A 24,973-nucleotide genomic window follows, 5' to 3' on the forward strand; every position below is an offset into this window, starting at 1 on the left:
CAGCAGTTAGCACTGCTGCCTCACGGGACCTGGGTTCAATTCCACCCTTGGGTAACTGTCTGCATGGAGTTTGCATGTTCTCCCCATGTCTATGTGGGATTCCTTCAGATGCGCTTGTTTCCTCTCACAGTCCAAAGATGGGTGGGTTGGCTATGGGAAATGTGGGTTATGGTGATAGGGTGGAATGCTGTTCAGAGGCTTAATGGGCCAAATGGCCTCTCTCTGCACTGTAGGGATTCGACAATTGCCTCTCCAAGCTGCATATCATCCTGACTTGAATTATTTTGACCATTTTTTTCACTGTTACTGGGGAAAATGCCCTAGGTTTTCTTATGGCACTCTGGATGTAACTCCACCTCCCCACACTCCCACAACACGCCCCCACCCATGGATCCTGAGTGGTTCAAGCTAGCTTCAGTTAAGGACAAGCAATAAATACATGCTGAGCTGACGATGAACATATCCCGTACAGTCGGTATTTCAAGTAGAAGAACGAGAGAGTGACTTCAAGATATCTGAAGTGCTTTACATCTATTCAAATGGGTTTGTGTAAATTCACAGATTTGTGTTGCAAGAAACAGAGCAATCCTTCAGGCACAGCAAGCTTCCACAAAGAGCACAATTCCCACACGGTCTATTTTTGCGTCGATATTGGTTGCAGGGTGAAGATTGTCAGGGAAACTAGTTGATGACAACAGTATTCTTCTCCAAAATCAGTCCATGGGATCTTTTAGACCCACCTGTGAGGGCAGTTTTAACATCTCAACTGCAAGTTGGCACCTCCAACAGTGCAGTACTCCCTCACTACTGACCCTCCAACAGTGCAGTACTCCCTCAGTACTGACCCTCCAACAGTACACCACTCTCTCAGTACTGACCCTCCGACAGTGCACCACTCTTCAGTAATGATCCTCCAACAGTGCAGTACTCCCTCAGTACTGACCCTCCAACAGTACACCACTCTCTCAGTACTGACCCTCCAACAGTGCACCACTCTTCAGTAATGATCCTCCAACAGTGCAGTACTCCCTCAGTACTGACCCTCTGACAGTACTGCATTCCCTCACTACTGACCCTCCCACAGTGCAGTACTCCCTCAGTACTGACCCTCCAACAGTACACCACTCTCTCAGTACTGACCCTCCGACAGTGCACCACTCTTCAGTAATGATCCTCCAACAGTGCAGCACTCCCTCAGTACTGACCCTTTGACATTGCAGCACTCCTGCAATACTGCATCAGCCTAGATTTTGTATCCAGGTTGAAATAACTGGAAAGACACAGGTGTCTTTAAATGTATATAATTCCTGAAAATCTGTTGCTTTAACCAAGACCTACTAATCTCTAATTGGCCCACTGTCAAATTTTACCTGATGACATTCCTGTGAAGCCTTGTTATGTTTTACTGCTGTCAAAATGCTGTATAAATGCAAGTTATTCTTGTATAGACTAAGGACCTGTAGCAAGGTGCTGCCATGTATGTTTAATAGTTGGTCCATTTTATTTGCAGAACCCATCAGTGCCTTTCCAGGGATCCACCCTACTGATATACCAACAAGTGAGTTAATTGTATCGTACATGTGGCTCTAGACATTTGTTTGAGCAACGGGTATTTAGAGATGCAGGACTACATGGAAATATGTAAGGTTTAAAGGGATTTTCTCTGTCACTGAATCTGAGCTCTCTTAATCGTCAGTCTTGTTGAAATCTGATTATACTGGCACAATTCGGTGAATCAGCACAGCCTATTACAGAGCCAAGACGATTTCAGGTTAAAGTGGACTGAATTAATTAAGCTCCAAAAACACTGATGGAATCTTGAAAATAAAAATTTCTTCACTGTGAGCGATTTATGTCCATGGTCTCCGTGAGTGTGCAGTCTGCATCAGCTGGTTCGTGTGTGTCCAGTCTTGGAACAAAACCAAGAGGGCAAAAAAGCAGTTTGGAACTCTGAGGGCCCAGAACAGTACTCTATAGATTGAGCACGGTGTGTAGGTCGGGAATACCTCTCCTCACTTCCTTTTACAGATGAATTAACCTCTTGGTTTGCCAACAGGTTAACACCTCTGCTAAAAGAGCAGAGAGAGGCAGTTCATGAACACTGTCACAGCACAGTCTCAGCACTTCAGAGTTTCCTTTACTATGCCGGGACCAAACCAATCGCCCTATTGCAGTGAATTTAATCTCCTAAAGTGATCTCAAAATAGGCTGCCTTTAGTTTGCTGGCGTAGCCTTGTTTTTGTTTGGAATAAAATGTCAGTCGCCACACCGCACCATTGCAAAGAAAGTAAAGCCACTGTGCATCATGGAATCCTGCTTGTCCCCCAGCTCCTCATGTTTGCACATGGTGGATTCTGGGATGGTTCCCCTGCCCTGACTACACTCTCCGCCGTGGGAAACTAGACTGGGGTGGCCATTTTGGATGGTCAGATTGGCCGGCCGGATAGTGTCATGTTGCCATTGGGGATGTCGTCTGGGGTGACAGGACGTCCTGGATTTGAACCAGTCGGTGTTCTCTACAGCAGACAGGTGGGATTGAGGGGCTGGGTGCCCCTTTTCCAACCACAGCTATGCGCTCCCACCATTGCCCAATCCCAGCTCCTCCATATACACCCCCTTCCTCCTTGCCCCAAGACATTAAGGTCCTCATGGTGAAATATCCCTTACAGCCCAGAGTTGGCTGCTCTGGCATTTCCAAGCGCAGTCTGCCCACCAGTCACATGTTGCCACAGATTGAAGGGAATTCTCCCTTCAGAATCTCTGCCCCCAATTCCATCATGATGTAAGGGGGGGTGGAGGTGGGGAGAGAAAGAGACAGGCATCCACCTGGTGGCCATAGCGTGTTCCCATGATGCACCCTGCGCACTGAGCATGCTCTTAATCAATCATTGAGATTAGTTCCCAGCGCTATTTTGTGTCTCTTCACCAGGGGGACGCCCTGCGGGGAGCGAACCCACAGTGGAGTCTGTGTCAGCGCAGCCCATCCCCAGTTATTGGTATTACATAATGGCCGGAGGAGGTGCTCTGATAGTTCTGCTCTGTATCACTCTGGGCATGGTGCTGTATCGCCAACGGTACGGATTTGCAGCAAAGAAAAGCCTTCACTCGGTCAATTTCCAAAGCGTCCGCTTCCCCAACAGCTATGTCACGGGAGTGGAGCCTGGGCTCACTATAAAAATTGGAAGAGAAGATTACACCTCAAACTGAGAGATCGCACGGCTAGTTAACAAAAAAAATCACAAAACATTGAATTGTATCGCTGGCTCTACTTGCACTCTTCACTACAATCGCCATGGGAACGCCTGGTTTTTCTATTCTCTCCACTCAACATCGCACCTGTGGATTATAAATAGAGAAGGAAAGAGTGATGATCTCACACGCATCGTGTTATCTTTCGATTTGATTTTTTTCTTTTCCCCCCCCCCACCTTCTGAGAGAATTGGTTGTGCAAGATCACCTTGTGGAGTTGTACAGGGGCAGACTGAAGGAATGGCTAAGGAGGGAGAGACCTTCTACATTTCTCTGAGAAGTCAGCGGCTCATGAAGATTGTTTATTTGTCAACATTTCACATCATTCTGGTTGGAAAACAAATTGACAGTTCATACCTACGACACACGTACAAAGGAAAATATTTTTAACAAAAAGAAAACACGAGGAAGTGTGTTGCGGTTCCCAGTAAAGTCTTTCCCTTGAGGCCAGACTTAAATTTCATTTTAATGACATTCAGGGAATGCGGTTGCTTTAATGTGGAATATTTTTAGGCAGTACAATGCTGGCTTCCATGTTTGTCTTGGTTTGTTCTCTCTTTCTGTCTTAATTTTGTTCTGCAGCCTTTATGAATTAACCTGCCCGGGCTTTATGTCATTAGCAGTCGAAAACATTCTTCCAACTGGAAAAGAGCAAAGGACCTCACTGCGGTCCTTTGTTATCTCTCAATCTCCTCCTCAGTGTGCCTGCCATATCCCAGTTAGAACAAGTCAACTGATGGGTCATCCTGCTCTATTTGTGGAATCATGCTGTCCACCAACTTGGCCATCCAATTCCCCTGCAGTCCAAAGCAATTCATTCTACCCAAGCACTGACATGTTTCAGAGAACTGCGGGGTGGGGCAGGTGGTGCGGGCTTGAGGGGCAGTAAGGGGGATGTTGGTGGTGGGGCAGGAAATTGTGCCTCTATGTGTATGCCTCTCTGTTTCTGAAAGTGCAAAGGAGTAGCACTGCAACAATTTGTAAAAAGCTCAAGCGATTTGAGATCCAAATCCTATTGCAGCCTGGAATTGTCAGGGTGGCCATTTTGGAATTGGGCATTCAGGTTTCTGAGGCAACCCATCACACAATTTAGTGAAACAGCCTGTTAAAAGTCATTAGGAACTGATTTCTCAGGCTTTGTCTGCGAAGTGAAATCCAAGTATGTACAGGTTAGGTGCTAGAGGGAAAGAGACAGAGCGAGAGATGGGGGAAGAAAAATTGGATTGATAAATGAAAATACTGTACCCGTCTCCCAGTTGCAAGGGGCATTTCAATGCAATCTTCTCACTGTGAAAAAGATAGCAAAAACTGAGACCGTTGCGGGGGACAGGAATTCATGCGTAATTGCTGTGAATGTGAAAAGATCTCTTCCAATTTTCGAAAATGGGTCCGTCTCACTTTTTATTATGCCGAAAATTACATCTTTGAAAGGCAAATCAAACTGAATTGTGCACTAATTGAGAAGCCAAATGAACACACCTGCCACAACTCTCTCTGCCTTCTAGAACATTCCTAAAATAGGACAAACGACATTTTTCAGTGTGTATTTGTTTTTTGCATGTGATGCTGAGAGAAAGTGCCCCTTCCACCACCTGTAGCATGCCTTCATGATTTTGAAAAAAAAAACTCCCCGTATGTTAGCAAGGCATGTAAGGACAAAATCCACTCGCCCACTGAATGAGCCTCCAGCTTTCCAATCCTCCCTTTAATACTCATCCACTGAAGCTCCAGAAGGGATCCTCATCCAAAACATAAATCAGGGCAAAATTCCATCTGTCCATCGAACTTTAATATGGAGCAAAATCCATTGAAGGTCTTAGGAATTGTTTGACTCCCCCTTTCAAAGTTCAGTAGCTGCCACCTTCCCAGTGAATTGGCCACTTTCCTTTTGAGAGAGGTCACTTCCCTGGTGTCGTCACTTCAAAGAACATCTTGCATCTCCTGGGTGACTTCCCTGTGGAATATTGCCCAGGGTGTGAAATAAGGCAACAGTGGCTGCCTGGAGAGAGAGATAGGCTGAGGGCTAGAAACCTTGGCCCAGCTTTTAAGGAGCACAGGAGAAAGTAGGGAAAGAGGTGGAGATGTTTAGGAAGGGAATCCCCACAGCTACGGAATACACTGCATTCCACCGTATACTGTACACTGCAGTAGACAGTACACTGTATCCCACGGTATACTGTAATGTTAGCTACAACACATTGCATTGCACAGTGCACTGCCTTCCACTATACACTGTACAGATCAATCGTGATCTAAATGAGTGGCAGACTAGGCTTGAGGACTTGAGGGCTTGAATAGCTTCCTCCCATTTCCTCGGTTCCATAAGAAAATAAGTTTGGCCTAAGCAGAAGCATCTCAACGTTACAGTGTCTTCTGCACCTCATACCATCTTGCAGTGAAGATTGTGTGTTCAAGTCCCAGTCCAATGGCATGAACACAAAAATCTCAGCTGACATTTCCAATGCAGTACCGACTGAATGTTGCGCTGGCAGAGGTATTGTCTTTCAGATGAGGCACTAGGCTGAGGCCGTCTCTGGGCGAAAGTGGGTATTGCAGAACCTGGAGATTAGAGTCGATGTTTCGGGCCGGAGCCCTTCATCAGGAATGCTGATGAAGGGCTCCTGCCCGAAACGTCGATTTTCCTGCTCCTCGGATGCTGCCTGACCTGCTGTGCTTTTCCAGCACCACTCTAGTCTTGAGGCCTTCTCTGTCATATCAGATTGGATTAAAAGGTTCCTGGGCATTGTTCTAAAGAAGACTGGAGGAGTTATCCCTGGTGTCCTAGCCAATGAATATTTGAAATAATTCCCCCAATTAGCATTCCGAAAACACATGAATTGGTCCTGATCATGTTGCTGTTTGAGGAAGCTTGCTGTGTACAAGTTAATTGGTATGTTTACTATATTACAATAGTGACCATAATTATACAGTACATCATTGAGTTAAAGCCTTTGGAACGTCTATGGTTGTGATGGGCACTATATAAATGCAAGTCTTTTCTTCTCTCTCTGAATCAAGTGCACTTGAAACTGTGATACCTTGTCCCTTAAATCAGAAAGAGTTTTAATTCCTAGCTTTGACATTCCCTACCTTGATGAGCCTATAGGCAAACATATATACAGACAGTCATGTACACACATACACAGACAGACATGTTCACATATAGGTACACAGGCATACATACCTAGCCACAAACACATGCACGTTAAGACACATGTACCACATGTAGACAGTCAGGTACACACATATACAGACAAGCATGTTCACATCTATAAGACAGTCACATACACACATAAACAGACAGGCAGCTACACACAAGAACACACAGGTATGCTCACACAAAGTCACAGTGAGACGTGCACATATACAGTCATCTATACACGCATGCACATAGACACACACACATACACACACACAACACACACATATGTAAAAGTTTCCTCTTAAAGTGGTTATTCTCTGTATGCTTTGGCGACATTGTTTTAGTAGCCTTTGTCACCCGATGATGATGTCACGCTGATTGCCACTTCTTCCTAGAAATAGATGTCAACAAGATGATGGTCTTTGGAAAGATTTGATTGAAACAGGATTTTGCTGGTGATTAGCCAGCAAAGGAGTTTGCTGTGTGCTAATGGTAATCACATACACCAGGGGGAAGAGAAGAAAGAAAAGAACTTAAAATGCTCGCAGCTCCTCGTTTTCCGTGTAATTTGAGTCTACAGCGAGCAGCATGACATCGCCATCCAGTGACAAAAGGCTGTTAATGATTCTGCCGAGCAATCAGTCATCACTCTCAGTAAGTAGATGATCCTTCACTCCGAGACACGCTTTCTGAAGCAGTCTTAATCCAAATGTCACATTTATTCATATTCCCAGCACTTAATATTCGGCGTACAATTGTCATCAAATCGCCAGCACTTGAAAAGGAAGATATTTCAGCCAATTTGAACTAAGCCCATGTGTCAGCCATGCTTCAATGGCCAACTCTCAGGCCCTCTGAGTCAAAAGGTTGTAGGATCCACGGTACATGGGATCAGTATCTCAATAGAGACATGACAGCCAAGTCTGACCTGATAACTCAGTGCAGTTGAGTACTGAACTCTTCAGAGGAATAATATAGAATAAAGACTAGAGGATTCCTTCCCACTGTCCTCTCCCATATCTGTCCTTCGCCCACATCAGTGAGAAACAGATTGCCTAGTACTTCTTGTGGGGCCTTACTTTGTGCAAATTGAGTGTTGTCCTTCCCCAGATGACAACAGAGGTGGTACTTGAATGCAGTTGGCTGTAAAGCACTTTGAGATATCCTGAGGCTGTGGGAGGTGCTATTTCATCGCAATTCTTTTGTTGTGCCTTTGTTCCAGTGAACGTGATCGATGAACATGACTGTTGCAGTTACTGCTGTTCCTTATTTCTGAAAGGGCGCGGGCTTTTCAAAAAAGATGTTTGCTAAGCCTATTTTTCTCTAATGTTTTGGCAAAATCCATCTCTCCATTCCTGATTCATCCCTAGCGAGCACCAATAAATGCATGTCAGGGCATATTTATTTCCTTTTGAAACTGCTTTGTAAAGGTAGTATTTTGTATAGAGTGCCCTTGCTGTTGGATTTCTCCTGTGATATCCAAAAAAAAGCCTTCAGTGACATTACTGGGGGGGCTTTGAACAGCAGGGTGACTGCAGAGGAGGAGTGTTGCACTAATCCAGGAGCAGGTAGTTCAAAAACCAGGGGGCGCAATTTTAAGGTGAGAGGAGAAAGTTTTAAAAAGGACGCAAGGGGTAATGTTTTTACACGGAGAGTGGTTCGTATGTGGAATGATCTGCCAGAGGAAGTGGTGGACGCAGGTACAGTCACACCATTTCGAAGACATTTGGATAAGAACATGAGAGGGAAAGGTTTGGAGGGATAAGGGCCAAATGCAAGCAGGTGGGACCAGTTTAGTTTGGGAAAATGGTCGACATGGACGAGTTGGACCGAAACCTCTGTTTCCCTGCTTTATAAATCTATCACTGCCTCTGACATGCAGTTGTTCCCAGCCTAGCGGCACGGTGGCACAGTGGTTAGCACTGCTGTCTCACAGCGCCAGAGACCCGGGTTCAGTTCCTGCCTCAGGCGACTGACTGTGTGGAGTTTGCACGTTCTCCCCCTGTCTGTGTGGGTTTCCTCCGGGTGCTCCAGTTTCCTCCCACAGTCCAAAGTCCAAAGATGTGCGGGCCAGGTGAATTGGCCATGCTAAATTGCCCCTCGTGTTAGGTAAGGGGTAAACGTAGGGGTATGGGTGGGTTGTGCTTCGGCGGGTCGGTGTGGACTTGTTGGGCCGAAGGGCCTGTTTCCACACTGTAAGTAATCTAATCTAGCCAGGAAATTCCCAAAGCAAGGCTGCATTGTATGGATCAACTAGGAGAAAGTGAGGACTGCAGAAGGGCTTATGCCCAAAACGTCGATTCTCCTGTTCCTTTGATGCTGCCTGACCTGCTGCGCTTTTCCAGCAACACATTTTTCAGCTCTGCATTGTGTAGATGCCCTGCTCCAACAACCTCCCGGAGCTGACGAGAATTGTTTGATGCAAAAAGACACTGGTACAGTTTGTATTTTCTTCCTCATCCTCTCCTTCCCTCATGTCAGCTCTTCACCAGGTGAGGCAACCGATCTTCCTACAACTTGCAAGGGAGGGCCTCATTGCTGGAGAGCTTTATGAAACCTAATTTCCCAAGTCACCTGTTCCTCCCACGCCAGCTATTATCGCATGTCACATCTCAAATTATTCGTACACTGTTTCCCAAAACGTTTTCTGAAAGAAATCCTATTTAATTTGCATCTGAATGAATCGACGCTAACTGCTTGTACCGTCTCCCTAGAAACCTGGTGCCACACATTGACCACTCACCTGCAGAAACAACACTTCCACAGATCTATTCTGTATTTTTCTCCCAATAATTTGGTGGAGGCGGCTTCCTCTGTTCTTAAAAGGTAATGTGAGGGGCAATGTTTTTACACAGAGAGTGGTTCATGTGTGGAATGAAGTGATGCCAGTACAGTTGCAATGTTTAAAAGACACTTGGATAAGTACTTGAATGAGAAATGCTTGAAGGGATATGGGCCAAGTGCAGGCAGGTGGGACAAGTCTAGTTTGGGATTATGGTCAGCATGGACTGGTTGGACTGAAGGGTCGGTTTTCATGCTATATGACTTTATGACTCTATTATCTTGTCCCTTTCCAATCCTAGAAATCATCATTGCCCCTCCACCTTCACAAGTGGTGAACTGCTGAGATGCACAGAGTTCTTGCACAGTGCTAAAAGGGTGTCAAATCTTAAGAAAAGGAATTTCTGTTATTTGGTGCTTGGTGGAAAGAATGAATTGAGACACTCAGAGTGATGAACTGTTTCACAGTTAGTAGGCACCTATTGAAAGGTCAGTCCTTTATGTGCTGGGGAAGTGTCCTCTCTGTAATATGTTTCCCTGTAGGTGACATCTTTCCCATCTTCCACTGGAAGGCAGGTTGTTCATTGTTCTTTTACACCTTTTACCCCTCTAGCAATTATGCAAGAATCCACCAGCCCTTCCTCTTACTCCATGATCTACCTCAATATTGCCATCATTGGTTGGCTGTTATCCTGACTTGACCTCTAAGCTGGTCAAATGTGTTGTGTTCTTGTTATTACCTTCACAGCTCAGGTATTTTATTAACTGGCAAGCAGAACTTTTCAAAGGCTTGGTTTTACACAGAACGGACCTTTGCTTGATGGTTTTTCTTCACTCCTGCCAGTACCCTGGAGGTTGATTGTGAATAACTGGATGTTCCAGGGCGTCGGGTGGCACGGTGGCTCAGTGTCAGCACTGCTGCCACACAGTGCTCAGAACCCAGGTATGATTCCAGCCTCGGGTGACTGTGCGGAGTTTGCACTTTCTCCCTGTGTCTGTGTGAGTTTCCTCCAGGTGCTCTAGTTTCCTATCATGATCCAAGCATGTACAGGTTAGGTGGATTAGCCGTGCTAAATTGCCCGTAGTATCCAGGGGTGTGTAGGTTAGGTGGATTAGCCATGGTGAATGCAGGGATAAGGTGGGTTTGGGTGCAATGCTCTTTAGGGGGTTGGTGTAGACTTAATGGGGTGAATGGCCTATTTCCACACTGTTGAGATTCTCCTATTATTTCAATCTGGAATTAGAAAGTGTGCAATTCTTAACAAAACAGTGCATGTTACATCCGAGTTTTCTCAGAATAAATATTCAATGTAGTTTGCTTTGGTTCAGGCATAATTTGCATGAATGAGTAATATGCATGAATAAGTGTGAACACAAACTGACTGGAGGAAAGTATTTGTGAACACTTCGCATTGCAGAGAGTGTTGAGAATTTACTGTGCAGGAGCAAAGGTAGAGAAGAAGGATAGGCAGTTCATGAAATGTCTCCTGGGTGAAAAAGTAAAAGAAAGACTTGTACTTATCTAGTGCCTTTGGAATGTCCCAAAGCACTTTGCAATTAATTATGTACTTTTTGAAGTAAAAATGTTGGAAACACACAGTAGGTCTGGCAATGTCTGCAGAGAGAGAAAAATAGTTAACACTTCAGGTTGTGATCTTTCACCCTGAAATGTTGGCGGTACGGCCAGTTTTTAAGCAACTCTGGAGTCAGGGTCATGGTGGGGAGGGCCAAAGCACAGATCTGTGCTAAAATGGAAGATGGAAAAGATGAAATAACAAAACAGATGTTGGTGTAAGGCAAAAGGAATAGTAATGGCATAAGTAAAGATACAAAAGATGGGATGGAGGAGGTGTGAATGGTAGTGATAGAGTCATTATCGTAAGCCCCTGTCTGAAAAATTGGCGCTTATGGTCTGAAATAATTGTTGTTTGCTGAAGATGGTGAAGTGCCTAATTTATGTTTCCATCGAGCTTCATTGGAATAATGCAGCAAGCCAAGGACAGAGAGATCATGTAGGGGATCAGATGGAGAATTAAGACGATAGGTCAGGGTCATGCTTGTGTGGAAAAAGGGATCCCCCTCTCTGTATTTGGCTACCCCAATGTGAAGAAAATACCATCTAATAGCAGAATAAAGCTGGCATAAGAGCAAGATTATCTCTGTGGAAGATGTATTGGGGATGTTGGATAGTGAGCATGGAGGAGGATAAAGGACAGGAATGTGGGAAATAAATTGGATACAGCCAACCACAGCATGTGGAAGCCCTCAATAGAGGAAAGCATTTATCGAAAGTAACGCCATTGGGAAAGATGCAACAAAGCTGAAGGAGCTGGCAGATTGGAACAGTATCCATACAGGAAGTGAGATGCAAGTAACTGGAGCCAAGGTAACTGCGGGAGTCAGTGAACTTACGGTGGACAGTCATGAATAACCTATTCCGAGGAAAGCTGCAGGAAGGGAAAGGTCAAGGATGGGCCTGCTGAAGGTGGAGGAAGGATCAAAAGTGAAGTAACATTGGTGAAATATTCAGCGTGAAACAGGGAAGCTGAGGAGACCTGGAACAAAGAATGTTTCGCACCTCTCAGAGAAAGGCAGGCAGAGCCAGAACTGGGACAGCTTGCTTTTGAAGTATGGTCAACTTACACAGAGCAAATTCCCACAAGCAGGTCATGTCCAAACAAAGTGCCTTTAATGACATTGATTGAGGAATTAATGTCGGCTGAGAGAAATCTCCTGCTGTCGTTTGAATGGTGCCATGAGATCTTTCACACCCACCTGAGGGGGCAGACAAGGTCACGGCTGAACGTCCGCAAAGCAGGGTCTCTGACAGCACAGCACTGAAGCGAGTGCTCAGATTTTACATTCAACTTCCCTGCAGGTGGACTTGAACCCACAACCTTTAACCTGCTGAACGACAACCGCTGACAGTCTGTGAACAAATTGAAGGTCAGTTACAAACCACTGAGCAGATCAATGCAGCTAGATAGGTAAGGCCGTCTAACTGGGAGAAGAGTGTGATTTCTAGAAAAGGTTTTATGCTGGAATGGGAGACCTGTGTTAATTAAAGATTGGATTCAAATGCCAGGCTGCAGTGTTCGATCTGGCAGGGGTTTCGGTTGGAATGAAGAAGCAGAGTTTTGATTGAATCACCACAGGAGTGCAGAAAGCCCTCATTAATTCTGAGATTCCTAATTCCAAAATGAGAGCTATTCGAAGCATTGCAGGTAGCCTGGAATTTGCTTTCAATCTTCCCAGTGAGTGCAGTGTATCACATTGGTGTGACCCTCCTCTTGCTGTTATTTTAATATAGCCTTTAAGCCATTTGGTTAAACTCTGCTAAAAGGGGAGGTGGAAGTATGTGCAAAACACCTATCCAAACAGTAATTTCCTTCACTTCATTGTCTCACGGGCAGCTCTCTGTCCCTTCCCTTGAAGATTGAAGGGTTAAATGGTGAAGATTTTTTTGCTTATCGTTTACATATTTGGAAAATTAAGGGATGATCGGATGGTTGAAGATAATTAGAAGGGCTAAAATGAAAAGATTTGTGGAAGTGGAGGAGAGTATACCAAGGCAGCACCACCATAAAGTTAGTACTGGGCTGATCAGCAGTGCTTTCCGCAAGCATTCCTTCATTCAGAGGGGGGTGGGAATCAGAAACTCTCTCACAGAAAAGCCATTGAGTCTGGGATTCAATTGAAAAATTGAAATCTGAGGTTGACAGATCTTTGCGTTAAATTCCAGATTAGGCATGATCAAATTGACTGACAGAACTAGTTTGAGGGGCTGAATGGCCTGCTCCCATTTCAATGCTCTACCTCTGTACTGTAACGCAATTTTTCATGATGATCATTAATTCTGCTTGAAAAGATAAGGCCACAGTCCAATCTCATTGCTGGTTAAAATGTCAAACTCTTTCACCATGAATATCACAGCTCTCGAAGGGCAGTAACAGTAACATTTAGCATCGATTTTGGGGCAAACAGTTCTCCCCATTGACAGTTAAAATGTAAATGGGGGTTCATGAGGGTTTTTAAATCGGGGAGTTTAATTCTCCTTCATTCTGCGGCTTCCACGATCTCAAGATGTCAGCTGTGTAAAGAACGTATAAGTTGGCAGCAGGAGCCAAAGCCTGTTGGCCAAATACACAAACATCTGGGATGTTTGCTTCACCTGATACCACTCCCAACTCAACCGCGAGTAATCATCTATCTTCCTTCACCATCTCCCCTCCCCTCCCCCAACCTGCTTTCTGTCTGGTGCAGAGTCATAGAGTTGTACAGCATAGAAACAGACCTTTCAGTCCAGTTTGACCAGACATCCCAATCTGACCTAATCCCATTTGCCAGCACTTGGCCCATATCCCTCTAAACCCTTCCTATTCGTGTACCCATCCAGATGCCTTTTAAATGTTGTAACTGTACCAGCCTTCACCACTTCCTCTGGCAGCTCGTTCTGTACATGCACCACCCTCTGCATGAAAAAGTTACTCCCTAGGTCCTTTTTAAACCTTTCCCCTCTCACTTTAAACCTATGTCCTCTAGTTTTGGACCCCCCCCCCCTTGGAAATAAATACATTGGCCAGTCAATCTATCCATCCTGCTCACAATTTTACAAACCTCCACAAGGTTACCCCTCATCCTCTGACTCTCCAGGGAATAAAAGCCTCAAACCCTTCAATCACAGCAACATCCTTGTCAATCTTTTCTGAACCTGTTCATAATTCCCCAACATCTTTCCTCCAGGCAGGACATGAATAAGGGATAGTAGGGAGTAACACAAGGGGCTCTGTGAGCAGGAGTCTGCGGAGAGACATTTGTTTGTGCTTTTATCAAGTGATAATTACACAGGTACGGTAGACAAAGATCACACCCCCCAAACCTCCAACTCTGGTGTCTTGCATTTTTTTCGGATGCACAGCTCTTGTATTCAGTCTGCATGGAAGACATTCCCTGACCGAATTTGTAAACATTCGCTCACGGGAAAGTGGCGGTGATCTGCCTTCCCAAATCAGGGTGGGCAATTAATGCTGGCCCAGATGGTGATGGTCGCACCCCATGAGCGAAAGGACAGCACGTGTCTTCCACGTCATTCTCGATGGACTGGGTTCTCACCCTGGGTGTGACGAGGTGGCACAAAGCCAAGTCGTTTGCCGCATGGAACAGTCTTGCCCTTTAACTTGGGTTTATTCTGGAATGCAGTCACTGTTGCAATGTAGGGGGAACACAACAGCCAATTTGCATACAGCCAGCTTCCACAAGCAGCAGTGTGTGATGACCAGCCGATCTGCTTTATTGGTGATTGGGGAGGATGTGTCTGCCCTCATCTGCCTTTCTCTATCACTGGAGGGGACGGTCAGATGATGGCTGCCATCTTTTCCTCCAATGGGGGCCGCGGGATTGAACTCCCATGTCTCCAGAGTGGGACTTGAACCCTGACCCTTCTCGTTGGCCAGGAGACCAGACATGAGGTACGGCTGACCAGTGCTGGTGTCCGCTGTCTTCCTTGTCTGAGCACTTCAGTCATCAACACCTAGGGTTGTTGCTTCTCTGCCTGCAGGAAGGGGGATAATGGATAGGCCCCAGATATTGAGTATCCGGGAGTGGGAGGCATTGGGAAAACCAGGATGCTAAATGCCCTTTTAACATGGACCTTGGCTGTTTGGGATACTGATTGTGCCGCGGAATGTGATCAGCATGCCTACTCCCCTCCCCTCTCCCTCTCCCCCTCCCAAACCCTCACTGCATCCATCCTCCCCATTCCCTTCCACCCCTGAAACCCTCTGTCCTTTGAAAGCATTGGTCTTGCGTGGTTTGATGGTTAACGTGGTTGTAAAATGTGAATGTACCGGCGGCGTGGTCTGTAAACCGCACCGTGGCTTGTGATGTGCTTGGACTTAGCTGACAACTGCCGAGGGAGCTGTCTGCTTCTTGCATTCTGAATGTAACCGCCCTGGAGATGTACCTGTCTGGAATGGAATAAAGATGCTATTTTTTTATACAGGAGAGGTGCTGTGTGAAATCTCTTTGCAGATGCGGGACGGTTGTTGGTAAATCTTCCTTCAATATTGTGTTCCTGAAGATAGATCCAGGCATCAGTACAGGCTAAGTCATACCACTTAGCCCTTACTAATCAATAGCTTACTAATCAGTACCAACGAATTTGACAGAAATCCTGACTACTTATGGAATTGCCCAGTACCATTCCCAATGCAGCGCAACTTTGATCCGGGTGTGGAGTTGTTTGCTAAGCCATTTCCGCAAACTTCCCCTGGTCATTGCCCTTTCAACAGGAGGAACTGCTGTTTCCTAACTCTGCCTAAAGTCAGCACACCTTCCAACAGGATCCATCTGGAATAACATCACGTGTGCAGGAAACGCAGTTGTCCTCTTCCTGCCAAACTTTGCCCTCGCACCTCCTTGCCTGCCAACTCGAAAGCCACAGGGCTGCACTTCTTAGGCTGTGCTCAGTCTCACGAATCTTGGTCCCGTCGTTTAATCGGCCATTTTATAGTCAAATTATTTTGCCTTTTTACCCCGGTGTCCAGAGTCTTTTAAATGGGATGAATGAATTGTTTTTGAACATGAGATAAATGTGCAGAATTACAAGTGCTTGCCCATGATCTTAAATCTGTTTCCAGCAGAAATAGTTTCTCCTTTTCCACGCCCAGTTTTGAAGCTCCCTGTATCTTAACGCTGCTCTAATTAGAAGAATCCGAGCTTCTCCAGTTAACCCATTCCACTGGGAGGTGTGAGGCCCTGGCTCCAAAGGGCCATGACTGATTTGTGATGTCCAACATTGAACACAATGCTCTGGCTGTGGCCAGAGTTACTGGGTTATGAGCTCCTTTCACCTCTTCCCTTACGGTGCCTCTTTTAACATGTACTACTCTCACTCCTGATGGTGGCCTGAACCTAGGATCACATCAGTGTACCTCAACATTGTTCACAAGAAATACACCCTGCCAGTTTACTGCCTTCTCAGGGAACTGACAGCTCTCTGCCAGGTATTGAAACTCAAAGGGACTGAATCTGTATCTATTTCCATTTGGGGACGTGAGAGGTGAAGAAAAGTGAGAATCATCTTTACAAAAGGTGTACAAAAACTAGTCTAACATGTGACATTGTATTAAGATACCAGTTTTCAACATAATGAATTTTAGAGGGAGCTTGTCCCCATGTCAGGATCAATAGAGCCACTGTTGGTAAGGTTATCTTTTATTAACCACTATGTATTTGCAGGGTAAGACTTAGCACGATGTTTAATACATCTCTCTCTCTAGGGTCCAGTGTTATATGATCTCTTACCTCACTGGTGGTGTACATTATTAATACATTTAGCATTAACCTTTTACACTGCATTCAGTACTCCTTGTGTTGGAGGCTGCTCATGTGCTCAGTATGTGGTTATCGTGTGGTTATTTGTTCATGAACTGACGATATATTATGTTGGCTATTCAGGTACTAAAGACTCCTCCCAGCACTGAATTGCTTGAACGCACATTGACACACAAGACCCTATGAATACAACTGACAAATGTAGTAATTTGCATATGTTTGTGTTTCCGAATCACAACTATGTTGACAAGGGCCGCCATGAAAGACACCAGAGAGACTGCACAGGGTGTTGGATAGAGATTGGAGAAAGAGACACTCTAAGGCACATGCCTGGGTCTTATACTAATCAATGTATGGACAATGCAAATTGGCTTATGTAGTCAGGCATTAAAGATTGAGGAATCAAAGATCATCCCAAAATTTCAGGCACAATCAAGCAGATGGACCAAAAAATAGTGGATATTGAGGATAAACACGATTGCAGCAAAACAGAAAGCTATTCCGGTGTCCATTAGCAAAAAAGCAAAATGGATGATCATCTGTGTGTGGTCAGTTAGTGAAGAGTTCCAGTCAAACAGAAAATTCTAAACCAGATCCCTGGGGTGATTGTTCAAGTGTATTTGACCGCCCATAGGTATAGTCTAATTCTGACATGCCAAGACCATGTGGTACACAGTGTGCTACCTTCAGAACGATATCAGTCCATTGGAAAAAGAACTGGGTTGACAGAGGATTGCATAACTTAGCAATGGGATTCATGAGAATCCACCCCAGTTTGGACAGTTAACCAAGGCCAGTAAAATGAGTTTAAGATATAGACTCACCATGATTAGATTACTTACAATGTGGAAACCGGCCCTTCGGTCCAACAATCCACACCGACCCTCCGAAGAGCAACCCACCCAGACCCATTCCCCTCTTCACCTAACACTACAGGCAATTTAGCATGGCCAATTCACCTAGCCTGCACATCTTTGGACTGTGGGAGGAAACCGGAGCCCCCGGAGGAAACCTACGCAGACACGGGGAGAATGTGCAAACTCCACACAGACAGTTGCCTGAGACGGGAATTGAACCCCGATCTCTGGCACTGTGAGGCAGCAGTGCTAACCACTGTGCCACCCCTAGCTGATCTAGTTGAAAAACAGAGTGGCGTCTATTTGTATCCTCACAGAGTTAAACATCCCTTTTATGAGGGAGCAGATCACGTTAAGGCCTTAGAAAATTCTAAGAGTCAGGCTAATTTTCACTTGCACACTTCCTTTATAACGTAGGGTATTAGTGCTCGATCAGTTAGTTAACATTATGTCGTCAAATTGACCAGGATTTACAAGACAAATGGAATAAGAGTCTCACCCTTTGCAGATATTTAAGAGTCTGCCATTGTAATATTGTTCTTGCCTGTTTCTGTTACAGGGAGAGAAATGATCTCCCACGCTGATGAAGGAGTGCAATTCGAGCCCTTTGGGGAAGCTGACAACTATATTTATGGCAGAGGTAAAATGGATTTGAGATCCACCTGTTTTAACTTGTCCAAATAGCAGTTGGGTAACACATTGAGTGGGATTTTCGATACGCTCTATTGGACAATGTCTGAAAAAGCTTTTATAGCCCAATCAGATATTTTTGAAGTGTTGCAATGCAGGATACCTGACCACTAATGTAGCTATAGCAAGCTCCCACAAACAACATTGAAATGACCAGAGCAGCTATTATAGTGATAGTTGAGGGATAGATATTGACTAGGAGACTGGGGAGAGCTCTCCCTGGAATTGGGAGCTAGCCTCTCATCCAAAAGTCAGCACCTCACTGTTTGCAGAGTATTTTAGACATTATCTTCATCAGCTTTTCCTAGACATGTTCAGTCTGAAGGATGAGTGAGTTAGAACCTAATATTTTATTCACCTTTAAAGGGCAGTCTTCTCCAACCATTTTGGCCTCTCCTTCCCCATGAATCAATTGCAGAACTGTTCCCATCTAAACATATTCAAAGGGATCACACATACCGAGTCAAAACAGCAACGTAAAGGAGGAGAAATATGCAGTTTAAAAAAAAACGAAATGAACATCCTGGAGCTCCGTACAAGATGTATCACTCCAGGGTGTCCGATTCGCCAGTTTTGCAGTTCCTCCTATTCTGAGAACTGTTGTGGTCGAGCTGCAGAGAGCTGCAAGACAGTAAGTAGAAGGGAAGCCTATTACCCCAATCCTTTGGGGAATAAGTGTTGGGTTTGGCTCTGACTCTTCAAAGCACTCTTTAAAATTGCCAACTGAGCCATATTTCAGTCAAAAAATGTGGAGAAGTAAAGGTCCATGGGAGATCATTGAAGACCACATTGTCCTACCCACTCTTGGTTAAGACAGCTGTCTGTAAGCCCCATAAGGCCTTGTCCCTTACCATCTTCAGTGGCCAATTTCAACCAGGTGAAGACACTCTTTCAGTATGTTACTTCTTAATGCTTTTTCAAACATTTCATCTATTTTGGTGTCATATGAAGAGTTGAAACGGTTTAAGGAATTGTTTAAGGAACTCTGTTTAAGTATCAGTTCAGGATCACTTCGCTAGCACAGACGAAGTTTATAGGGACCCATGGTCACTGGCTAACTGAGAGGCACTCACTCAGCACAGGCCAGGAATTGATCCTCTAACTTTCCTGACTGTACATTAACCTGGATAAACTAAGGCATTTGCCTGCTGAGGCACTGAGACAATGCAGAACCACTTCTTACATTCCGACGTTTAACTGGGTTTTCTCAGGCTCACTCGGGCTATCTACAGCCCACAGGAACCTGCTCTCACACCAAGTTGAAACCAAAATACCAGAGATCTGAAATAAAAGTAGAAAACGCTGGAGAAACTCAGCAGGTCTGGCATTCCCTGTGGAGAAAGAAAACCGAGTTTATGTATCGAGTCTAGTACAACACTGCTTTAGAATAGGAAGTGTTAATTCTGTTTCTGTCTCTGCAAATGCTGCCAGTCCTGCTGAGTTTCTCCAGCACTTCAACTCTTCTCACCCTACTTCATCTCATCCTATCTGCAGTTCCTCTACTCCTGAATCCCTTCTGTGTTTATCTAACTTTGAAGTTGGCTCAGGAAGTAGGTAGCACAGTGGCTGAGGTAGCACGACTGCCTCACAGTACTAGGGACCGGGGTTCGATTCCAGGCTTGGGTGACTGTCTGTGTGGAGTTTGCACATTCTCCTTGTCTCTGTGTGGGTTACCTCTGGGTGCTCTGGTTTCCTCCCACAATCCAAAGATGTGCAGGTTAGGTGAATAGGTCATGCTAAATTATCCAGTGATGCGTAGATTAGGTGCATTAGTCAAGGGTAAATGTAAAGTAGTAGGGTAGGGGAATGGGTCTGGGAGGGTTAATCTTTGGAGAGTCAGTGGGGACACGTTGGGCCAAATGGCTTGTTTCCACACTATAGGGATTCTATGATTCTCCATGTGGTAGAGTTGCACATTCTAACCACTACTTGACTATCTTCTGTTGATTACCCTGAGTCCTGGTCCTGACTGTAAATGGAAACATCTTCTCTACAAAGACCTTTTTCTGGTCCTCTCTCAATCTTTTGTTTTACTGGCCTTTCTTGACAAGTATCACCTTTCAGTTCTGGGATATATCACGTGAGTCAGTTTTGTAACTTGTCCAGTGCCTCGGTGTTCCTTTAGTGATGTGGAGACCAGAAATGTTGATGGTGCTCCGAGTGTGTTCTACTCAAGGTGATGCATAACTCCATTGTATCAAAGAAATCTCACCCTTTGGATAATATTTTGAAAACCCTGTACTCATTCTTGAGATTTGGGCATCACTGGCTAGGTCAGGTTTTGTTGTCCAGTCCATGGATTGAAGGTACTCACACAGCACAGTTGACAGGTGATAGTGACAGTGACGAATGGCAATACAGATCAGCAGAGAGACACTGCCAGAGTGGTATTATCGCTGGATTGTTAATCTTGAGATTCAGGTAATGTTATGAGGAACTGGGTTCAAATCCTGCCATGGCAGCTGGTGCAAGTCAATAAAAATTTGGAGTTAAGAGTCTAATGGTGACTACAAAACCAACTGTTGGAAAAACCCATCTGGATCACGAATGTCCTTGAGGGAAGGAGGCTGCTGGCCTTATTCCGGACCCATGGCAATGTGGTTGACTCTCAACTGTCCTCTGGGCAATTAGGGATGAGCAATGAATGCTGGGCCTAGCCAGTGGATGAATAAAAGAAAAACATTTTTAAGAAGTAGGCACAGTGAATGACTTGGAAAGCACTTGCAAGTGATGCTGTTCCCGTGTATCCAGAAAATCGTATGATATAGGAGCAGAAATATTCAGCCCATTGAGTTTTCTTTGTCATTCAATGAGATCATGGTCTTTCTAGATAGAGGCCATGAACTTGGAGGTGCTGCCAATGAAGACTTACCAAGTTGCTCCAGTGCATCTTGTAAATCCACTCATACATGATACACACAACCAAATAGGATCATGCTCATACAAAGATTGGATATGTGCTCAGGTATAAAAATGTCACAATTTGACAGTTACTTTTGTTGCTTTGCAGATGTGGGATCTGACTTGAATGCTTGGAGGGACCGAGATTCGAGTACAGTGCTGCCAGCCGACGGGATGTCAGTCACCCCAACATCTGGGAAGGACAAGAACTGGCTCTACTCCCTAGACCCCATTCTGGTCACTATCATTGTCATGAGCTCAGTGGGGGTCCTCCTTGGAGCAGTTTGCGCTGGGCTCTTGCTGTACTGCACTTGCTCCTATGCCGGTCTATCAAGTCGGAGCTCCACCACCCTGGAGAACTACAACTTTGAGCTCTATGATGGGATCAAGCACAAAGTGAAAATGAACCAGCAGAAATGCTGCTCAGAAGCATGATCACAAATGGGAGCAGACATTTCTTTGACAAAAAAAGCCTTTGTTATTATCAATAACGTGGCAGTAACAAACAGGAGGATGCAGTAAGTAAGGAATTACCTTTGAGTCTTAACCATTTTCATTCCAAGCGAGCTACACATTGCCTTCCACCCAGTTAAATGAGGGGCAAAATTCAGAACCTCTTAAAGTCAGCACTATAAAGCCTTAACTTGACTATTTTCCCAAGGATATGAGCCATCATTACTCCTCTGACTGTGAACTTTGGGGTGAAGTAAAAGCAGGCTGACCGATTGCGGCCTGATCCTGGCATTACTATCCGGAAATCATGCCGAGGTTTATTCTGTTCCGTGCTGTGAAGGAAGTATTCAAACTGCTGTGCTGTGTAGCTTTCTGGTGTTTACTTTCTGTCTTTCGAATTGCTGACCCAGTGGTCGGGGGCCGACAACAGTGCAGCGTTTCCGAAACCGAGAGAGAATTCTGAGCCCACACCTCAAACTTATCTTTCAGGAGTCGTTGGTCCGATTCAAAAAAGCTGGGGCCCTCAACATTTACCATTTTATGGTGAGAAGCAGGATTCAACCGTCTAAGCAGAGCTTAAAAGAAATTATGGACTATATGCAGAGTGCCTTTTGGACAAGTGTGATCTATTAGTTATGGCAGATTAGTATTCATACATCTCCTGTCTGTGACAGGAGAGTGTTTTATTGGGCGCTGTCTTGAGGCCTATACAGTGTCTGTTGATGTCAGAGGACTTTTATCTATTATTATTTAATACACAGTGTGTTGACTTTTCTGAAACAGTGTTTTTGCCTGTCTTGGAACGGGGGAAGGAATGAGGGCAAAGATATGTTTTGCTTTCTAGGGGAGTGGCATAAGGGTGATGGCAAACCCTAAACGATGCTAAAGGCATTCGTTGGAGGATGATTGGGAGGTTTTGAAATATCTTGGCCAGAGTTACGCGGAAGGATTTCTTGAGTGTCACTCTGAAGGTGGGAAAAGCTGCTCAAACCACCCCATCTGTCACCAGCAGCAAATCCATAAAGACCAGCAAGGCTGAATCAGCAAGTAAGGTTTACCATACAGTGATTAAAGAATAAACGCTGACCTTTTGAACACAGGCTTTGCAATGGTGTTACTTGGCAGTGGTTCAACTGATGCTATTCTGAACTGACAGAGTTTTTTTAATGTTATTGAATGTGAATTGGCACCAGATGATCCAGTATCAGCCCTATTTCTGTTCTTACAATATGTTATTCCTTTTTGACCTTTCTTTCAGTGTAATGCCATCCGGTGTACCTGAAATCTGGCTCTTGTCATCTCTCATGGTCCACCATAAAATGGGGTGAGGATATCAAGCAGTCACTCATTTCCACCAGGCACCAGCAGCTCTTTGCTGCACTCACCACCTTCATCGGTGAGATCTGGAATGCTAAGGTCCACACACTGGGCTCTCTTTGTGGATATATTCTGGGGATATGAGCATTGTTTACAAGGTGAGTGTGTATTGCCCAATCCCAATTGCCCTTGAGAAAGTAGTGATGGCCCACCTTCTTGATTCACTGCAGTCCATGTGATGAAGCTGCTCCCATTGTGGTGTTGCGGAGGGAGTTCTGGGTCTCTGGCTCAGTGTCCATGGACGAGTGGAGGTGGATGTGCCAACTCTTGATGGGGAGCTTGGTTGTGGTGGGGAGGTCGGCATTCCCCTACACCTCCTGCCCTGTTCTTCTAAGTGCCAAAGGTCACAGGTTCAGGAGGTGTTCCCAACACCAGGTACAGGAGCCTGGGACCAGGTTACATCCCCTCCCCGGTGTCAGTTGGAGAGTTTGCCTGACCCCTTATAACCAGTGTTTTAACAATTCTGTTTGCAGTCGACCAAGGAATGAACTTAACCCATTAGAGGGGTGGATAGTGCCAAAATTATGTTGCGTACCATAAGAATTCCTTCCAGGAATGCAGGCTGGTTTGGAACCCAAGTCCCAGAAGTAAAAGATCAATGTACCAACAAATTCCTGTTTAACAGTTTAATGTCATAGAACAGGACATGCAGAAGGCAAGTTTCCTCTTTACTTGAGATAGAGTTCAGTTGAGGAAGTTTTTGAACATAGCTTTTCAAGTTTTTTGGGTTCGTAGTTCAAGGCCAGTGGGAGGAGATACACCTGTGGGTGCACTTCTTTCTCTGGAATACACATTGTATTATATAATGTACATCTCATATACATACGCATATATATGTTATTATGACGTATATTTGAATGTCTGTGGCGCACTTGCACATCCGTGGTGACCAGCTCTTATCTAGGAAGCTCCATTTCTACCCAAAGTAGGCGTTCCACATCTATCATGCAGGTAATGGGAAAGTGGTGACCATAACCATATCTTGTGGTGCACACTGTATAGTTGGTGCACATGTGGTCTGTGGCGTTTTCTTTCAACCTCAGCCTGAGTGATGATCCAGTCATAGTGGAGGTCAATTGAGATGCGCTTGGTTTAGATGTCACTTCCCTGTTCGCCAAGTGGGAAGTCATGGGTACCATCTTTTGGAGTGGGTGGGATTGGTATAATATTTGCCTTAAGGAGAAGATGGGCCAACACATGAGGCAGAAAGGAACAGAAGGACACGGGAATAGTCTGAGATGGATCAGGGCAGCAGGAGATTTGTGTGGAGCACAAACACTTGGTCCAAGTGGCCTATTTCTGAGCTGTACGTTGCGTGTTATTCTACAACTTCCTGTATGCGTTAGCCGTATGTATTTTTTGTGATGCTATTTTACATACATGTGCTCACCAGCGGAAAACATCCACACATAAAGATTCCTGTGAGCGTCATATGGTTGTGCGTTCGTTTTTGAGGTAAATTATTTAGTCCAAACAGTGATGAGGGCAGTGCCTTACCCGTGGCCCTGTGAGTGATGTGAGGTTGGAGGATTGTGTGGTGTGAGAGTCACTGTATTTACCTATTCTTTGAGTGAATTATTACTACTGACCCACATCTCCTGGGGGATGCTCTGGGGCCTTGGTCAGAGAGTTTTGTTTGGAGAGCCTCCTCTGACTTACAGTTGTCGACTGGTTTTTATGACTTTGTGGGGCATAATGTCAGAGACTCGTAATGTGTGCTGGAGGCACAATAATGGCCTCGCCTCCCCGTGAGGACAAAATGATTGTTTTCCTTGTAGATTTGAAATACTGTCTTAATAAAGTCATTGTTAAAGGAACACTGTAGACTCCAGAATACGTTACTGAAGAACTATTTCTATATGATGAATGCCTCAAATGTAAAAAAATTCGTAAAAATGTAGCAATGCGAAGATATGCACTCCAGCACATTTTGATTTTTATTGTGTGAACAATTAAGAACTTGGGATAGCGCCAATCTGCATTTCTCATTTACATGCCACACACTGGTCTCTGTATCTGTAGCTCTGCAGTGATACACTTTAATTGTCAGCCTTGGATCAGTCATTACAAACTTGACTCAGAGTCAGAAGGGCATGGGTTCAAGCTCCATATCCAGAGACACAAATCTGAGGCTGATACTCCCAGTGCGGTATAGCAGGAGGCGCTGCACATTGGGAGATGCCAACTT

General features: G+C 45.0%; 1 protein-coding gene across 4 annotated transcripts in view; it reads left to right on the top strand.

The window, feature by feature from the left end:
- The window catches only part of LOC132817260 (neuropilin-2-like), a 103,843-nt gene extending 79,241 nt beyond the window's left edge, over positions 1–24,602 (top strand). For 3 of the 4 annotated variants that reach the window (XM_060827631.1, XM_060827630.1, XM_060827629.1), the window contains 3 exons: positions 1,511–1,558; positions 17,924–18,004; positions 21,065–24,602. In XM_060827631.1, coding sequence (XP_060683614.1) covers positions 1,511–1,558; positions 17,924–18,004; positions 21,065–21,390 — 455 coding nt within the window. In that variant the 3' untranslated portion in view covers positions 21,391–24,602. Of the gene's footprint in view, positions 1–1,510; positions 1,559–2,929; positions 4,113–17,923; positions 18,005–21,064 lie in introns of those variants that run through there. The other variant, XM_060827632.1, reaches the window with a different exon arrangement.
- Positions 24,603–24,973: the final 371 nt, after the last annotated feature.

This window comes from Hemiscyllium ocellatum, chromosome 7 (genome assembly GCF_020745735.1).
Source record: "Hemiscyllium ocellatum isolate sHemOce1 chromosome 7, sHemOce1.pat.X.cur, whole genome shotgun sequence".
Lineage (NCBI taxonomy): Eukaryota > Metazoa > Chordata > Chondrichthyes > Orectolobiformes > Hemiscylliidae > Hemiscyllium > Hemiscyllium ocellatum.